This window comes from Guillardia theta (genome assembly GCF_000315625.1).
Source record: "Guillardia theta CCMP2712 unplaced genomic scaffold GUITHscaffold_30, whole genome shotgun sequence".
NCBI lineage: Eukaryota > Cryptophyceae > Pyrenomonadales > Geminigeraceae > Guillardia > Guillardia theta.
In genome coordinates this window covers 89,010-94,729 of record NW_005434644.1, presented here as the reverse complement: position 1 = coordinate 94,729, position 5,720 = coordinate 89,010, and the positions used below count along the sequence as shown (strand labels likewise).

The 5,720-nt window shown below is 58.7% G+C and overlaps 1 protein-coding gene across 1 annotated transcript; it reads right to left on the bottom strand.

Annotated features, from left to right (window-relative positions):
- Positions 1 to 350: 350 nt before the first annotated feature.
- Positions 351 to 5,254, bottom strand: GUITHDRAFT_107602 (hypothetical protein; the record flags this gene model as incomplete). The annotated part of the gene is made up of 13 exons (XM_005833322.1): positions 351 to 470; positions 784 to 849; positions 897 to 944; positions 1,195 to 1,238; positions 1,283 to 1,361; positions 1,600 to 1,664; positions 1,782 to 1,839; positions 1,883 to 2,055; positions 2,357 to 2,603; positions 2,794 to 2,895; positions 2,935 to 3,015; positions 3,162 to 4,158; positions 4,212 to 5,254. 13 exons carry the CDS (start codon positions 5,252 to 5,254, stop codon positions 351 to 353), a joined length of 3,123 nt encoding a protein of 1,040 aa, XP_005833379.1.
- Positions 5,255 to 5,720: the final 466 nt, after the last annotated feature.

Here is a 5,720-nt window from a genome sequence, read left to right as displayed (position 1 = left end):
TCGCGTGAATGGACTGGATTTTTATCGACGGGTACGAGGATTGATGACAGCTTAATAGCTATACGTCCACAGATACAAGAAAAGACTAGGACGATGATTTGGCATGGTCATACAGGTTTACGGTTGTAGACCGAGAGAGCTACATCCATACAGCCGTTTACATGGACCGTAGAAAAAAAAAGAATGGGGTGCAAGAGACCGGGGCCGAGGGGGGTGGACATTTAATCTTATAATATCAGATGGTTCCTGGGCATTAATTGCCAGGGCCGTGTTTTTCATTTTTTTTTTCCCCCCCCCCCCCCCCCCCCCAACCCATTCCCTTCCCTCCATTTCTCTTCCTATAAACCTCATCACTTGACACACTCGCATGTACCTGGACTGCAATCATACTGCCCCATGCACACAGTGAAGCCAATCTCCACCTCCTCCCCTACAAGTTCGCCGGACTGGTCGAACATGGCAAGGGATGCCTGACGGAGCATTCAGAGCAAGGGATGAATGGTGTCACAGCGAGACGAAGAAAGATGGGTGAGAAGGGGAAGAGAAGCAACGAGAAGGGGACGATTGGAACAGAGCAGAGCAGAGCAGAGCAGAGCAGAGCAGAGCAGAGCAGAGCAGAGCAGAGCAGAGCAGAGCAGAGCAGAGCAGAGCAGAGCAGAGCAGAGCAGAGCAGAGCAGAGCAGAGCAGAGCAGAGCAGAGCAGAGCAGAGCAGACGACAGGAGGGAGGTGGGAGCGGGGGGCGATGAAAGTGAGCAACAAGGCAACGTGAAAGAATCTCTCACTCGATAGTTCCCATCCTCCACGTCCATCAACTTCACTCCGCACATTCTCTGACCGCATCTCATCACCTAGCAAGCAAAGTCAGAGGAGCCTCCTCGTGCTCAACAGTCCTTACTACCTCCCTACCGTTGACGGACATCTGGACGAAGCCCTTCTTGAGGCCCTGCAGATCGTCACTCCTCCTCTCTCTCTCGTCCTCCTCCTTCCTCCTCCTCCTCCTCCAACCTCTCTCCCCGTCCTCCCCTCGTCCTCTTCCTCCTTGCCCTCCTCTGTCATCTCTAGCCCCTTCATCAATTCAACCGCCTCCAGCCTCCCCCCTCACCTGCTTTCCTCCCTCTCCCCTACACTAGCTAACCCAACCTGCTCTCCTCCCTCTCCCTGCTCCCCCCTTCCCCAGCTGCCCCCCGGCTCACCTCCGGCTCAGAGCCGTCAGGGTTCCATACGTGGAAGTTGTGAACTGCCATGGGCGATCAGCAGAAGCAGTATGAAGAGGCTCATAACCGATGAAGTCAAAGGCGACGTCCGGGCCCTTGACGATGTCGCCGTCCAGTGGTGACCGAAAGAAAGTCGCCGGCCGACCCTGAGGGTAAGAGTCAGACCTGCTGCTGCCGCTGCTGCTGGTGCTGCTGCTGGTGCTGGTGCTGCTGCTGATCCCCCTCGTCCTCGTCCTCGTCCTCGTCCTTGTCCTCGTCCTCGTCCTCGTCCTCGTCCTCGTCCTCTCTCCACCCCATCCCCCCGCTCCCACCTTCGCATTCCTACTACTCAAGTTCAATGCCCTCTCTCTTTCTCTTCCCCCCTTCCCTCCCTTCGGAAGAAACCTTGCGGCCAACGGCGCCTTCCTTTGGGATGGTCGTCGGCAACGTCTGATCCACTGAGATAATTCCTGCTGCAAAGTCAGGAAGATATGAGGAGGAGGAGGAGGAGGAGGAGAGGCGAGAGGAAGGAGCAGAAGCAGCGGGAGCAGAAGGAGGGAGTAGGATGGGGAAGATAGCGGAATTACCGTGGTACAAGCTGCCGGAAGGGAAGAAGTGAGGCTCGGAGAGGTCGAAGGAGAAGGGCTGGTGAGCGTTCAGTGGGGGAGAGTACAAGAGCGAAAGTCACCTGAGCGATGTATCCAGGAGGGAGCTGGTAGGGGCGGGAGGAGGAGGAGGAGGAGGAGGGCGAGTCAGGGGAAGGAAAGGCGAAGATGTTGAGAGAGTCGAGGAGAGTCTCGTGAATCTGAGAGTCGATGCTCTGAATCAGAGGCCGCAAAGCTGACAACAGCTTCTCTGCTCCTGTGAAGCTGATAAGGAGAGATGCTGGGCACAACAGGGGAGGAGAGAAGAGGATGGAGAGGAGATGGGAGACTGGAGCTGGAGCAGGAGTATGAGTAGGAGCAGCACGTGCAGGTGCAGGTGCAGGTGAAGGAGCAGGTGCAGGTGAAGGAGCAGGAGCAGGAGCAGGAGCAGGAGCAGGAGCAGGAGCAGGAGCAGGAGCAGGAGCAGGAGCAGGAGAGGGGGGAAGGAAGGGGGAGGAAAGGCGAATACAGGGGAGGGGAGGGGGAGGAAGGCGAAGAAGTGGGGATTCAGGTGGTACCATGGGAGGTGACTGCGTAGGCGTGAGTGCCAACCGTCTGCTGCGGGCGGAAGAGGAAGCGATTGATCCAGCTGCGCGGCCCCTTGCGGTTGGAGCCAGCGCCAAGGTAGAGGACGTCGGTGTCGAGGTACGAGGGAGCATGTCGCCAGTAGAGCTCGAGGAGGCGAGGAAAGTGAGGAGGAAGGAGGAAGTCGTCCTCCAGGATGAGGGCCCAGCGATAGCCGCTGGTGAGGATGTGCTGGTAGATCTGAGGGGATCGATGAGGAGGAAGGAGGATAGATGGAGGAGAGAGAAGAGCGGAGGAAGGGAGAGAAATAGAGGTGGACAGGGAGGAGGAGGAAGGAGAGGGAGAGGGGGAGGAGGAGTGGAACAGTGGGAGGGGCAGGAGTGCAAGTGGAAGCAGGAGGAGAGGCAGGAGGCCATGCTGCTGCTCTCACCTCCAAGTGCACTAGTGCGCATCCCAACACCGATCGTTTCTCGTCCATTACGAGAGAGTCATGAAGAGGGGACACGGTCCCGTCGTTCAGCAGACCCTCCAGCTGCCGTCAGCTCCGGCGACCCCGCAAACTTCGAGTCACCTGCATGTCTCTCGAGCCAAACTTGGCGCCCTCGACCCCTGGGAATCGTGTTCCTCGAACTGAGAACTTCTTCAGCTGGGCCTGAGTTGGAGGTCAGGCGGCGATATCCCTACCTAGCCCCCGCCCCCTAACTTCGTCCTGCTCCTGCTCCTGCTCCTGCTCCTGCTCCTGCTCCTGCTCCTGCTCCTGCTCCTGCTCCTGCTCCTGCTCCTGCTCCTGCTCCTTACCTGTGCTTCCTCCCATCGTGCTCGGTCGACCTCCGTGTCGTTCATGTTGACCACGAGAATGGCGTCAAAGGTCTCGTCCATGAAGGAGCTCCTGCCGCTCTCGCACGCTCCTCTTGTGTGCCGGTCGCAGGCGCCGTCAACGCACGCGGACGCCCCAGGGCAGTCGCAGTCGTCCCGGCAGCCATGAGGATACAAGCCGAAGGAAGCTCTCTCCTCCTCCTCCTCCCCGATCGACCAGTCGGGTGCCTGCTGGTCGGAAGCAGGCTCTGAACCTGCCGTGGCGTCAAGGGCGGCGGGAGAGGGAGAGGAGGGAGCGCAACCGTCGGGGAAGAGCTCTTTCATTTTCCTGCGAGCTTCGAGAATGTTGTCAGTCAGGATGTGGTTCTCCTCGTATCGCCATCGAGCTCTGCATGCCAAGTCGTGATGCCCACATACCTGCTCTGCTCTTGAGGAGGAAGAGGAAGAAGCACGAGAATCCAGCCCCCCATCCTGCTCCTCCTCCTCTTCCTCCTTCCCCCCTCCTATCTCCTCCTCGTACCCTTCCACATCTTCTACTTCCTCCCTCCCTCCGCGCCTCCCTCTCTCTCGCTCCTGCACGTCGGGCTCGGAGAGGGAAGGCAGGCCGGTCAGCACGAGCGATCGCACGCGCTTCTTCAACGTTTCCTTCATCCTCCTCCACCAGGTCTTCACCTTCTCCCGCAGCGCAGGAGCATCTTCGAGCAGCGACCGCAGCCTCTCGTCCACCCCCGACCAGACGTCTGCGCAGTCGGGGCGGGGGTGAGGTGGGGGGTGGTACCTCGTCGTCCTGGGGACGGAGCAGTTTGTAGGAGGAGGCAGCATAACGAGGGGGTGGTCGTCCCCGAGCAGCCCCGCGAAGTACGCATCCTCCTCCACAACCGGGATGCTCCCGCTCTCCAGCGCCTCGGACAGCCGGAAAGATTCAGGATGCACGAAGCCGCGGGGGCAGAGGGTGAAGGTGGAGGAGGAGAGGAGCTGCCTGTTCAACCAGTCAGCGAGCACAGGAGCCGGGGCAGGTAGGGAGGAAGGGACCTGAACTGTCTCGTGCTAAGGCCGGACGGATCGTTCCAGTAGCTGGTCAGCTTCCAGTATCCTCCCTCAACTCTCCTCGCCGCTCGCATCATCGACTCCCTGGTGGGCTTGTCGTGTGTTTGACCCACGAAGTTCCATACAAACTTCCTGCCCCTGCTCCCGCCCTTCCCTTCCTCCCCTTGGTCGTCAAGCTGATCCACGAACGCGTACCTCGCAGTGAGGTTCGAGTACAGGCTCCCATCCTCCCAGTATCCTTTCTTATACCCCAGGGGGATCGCGAGCGTGTGGGGCAGTCGGGCGAGCTCCTCCTGCAGGTGATTTCTCATGACGTAGTGGACCCAAGGGTAGAAGTAGGAGGAGGCGGAATAATCCTCATCGCTCATGTGCAAGACCCCGATCCGCAGACCCCTCCTCCTTACCTCCAGCAGGTAGCTGGCGAGCACGTCGGGGCTCCTGTTCCTCTCGTCGTTCTGGCTGACAGCGAGCAGGGAGTTGTTTACAAGGATGCTGAACGTCTTGTCGTACACGAGCTTGAAGGCAAGACCAGCTCCGTCAAGAATCTCAGAGATCCAGTCGACCTCCCAGTCAGGACACGTCCAGATTACTGTGAGCTCCTCTCCTCCTCTCACTTCCTGTGCTGCTGACATGGTCGGCAGCTCAGGAAATCCTCCCGCAAAGTTCCAGAGAGGAGGAGGTTTGATCCTGCTAGCGTACACCACCGTGACTACCGTCTCCGTGACAACATCCTGGCTCTCGTCCTGCAGCGACACGGCGATCTCGTGCTCTCCTTCTGGCAGCACTGGCAAGCCAAGGCTGGTCGGCCGCTCGCGCAGTCTTGCGGCAAGTTGGTTGTCGATGTAGACAGCTACAGTCCCATCCTTGGGAACGTCAAAGTGCTGGATGCTTGCGATCAGAACGTCCTGCCATGCAGCGCTGATGACCTGACCCTCGCAAGGGTGGAGGATCTGAACAGCAGGGTACTTCTGCGACTGTGAGGGGGAGGCGAGGGAAACGAGGGAGAGGAGCAGGAGAACGACGACCATCGTGGTTCGAGACACCATCACGTTGTCAAGATGTCATGATAGTCTTGCTCCTGACATGCTCAACTCGGGAACAGAGAGCGAAGAATGTCGTTAAGGGTGTTGTTGTCGAACGCCTAATGTGTCTTGTAAAATCTTCATGAGTTCACCGAGTGAATCATCTTCTTCATGGCGCCTCCTCCCCTCCCTCCCTCCCTCCCTCCCTCCCTTCCTCCATGCATCCTCCTCTGCTCCCTCTGTCCTCCTCCTCCCTCCTCTCCTTCTTGTCTTCGTCTTCCTCCCTACTCCCCTCCCATCAACATGTGCGAGAAGACCGAACATCGGGACACACTCTCCCTCGATCACCCCCACCCCTGATTATATCTTATCACCCCTGCCTGTCCCACATGACCCTTTCTCTCTACCTTATCAAGCATGGATGGACAGAGCGCTGAATGGAGCGAGCTGTTGAGTCAACAACACGACTGCA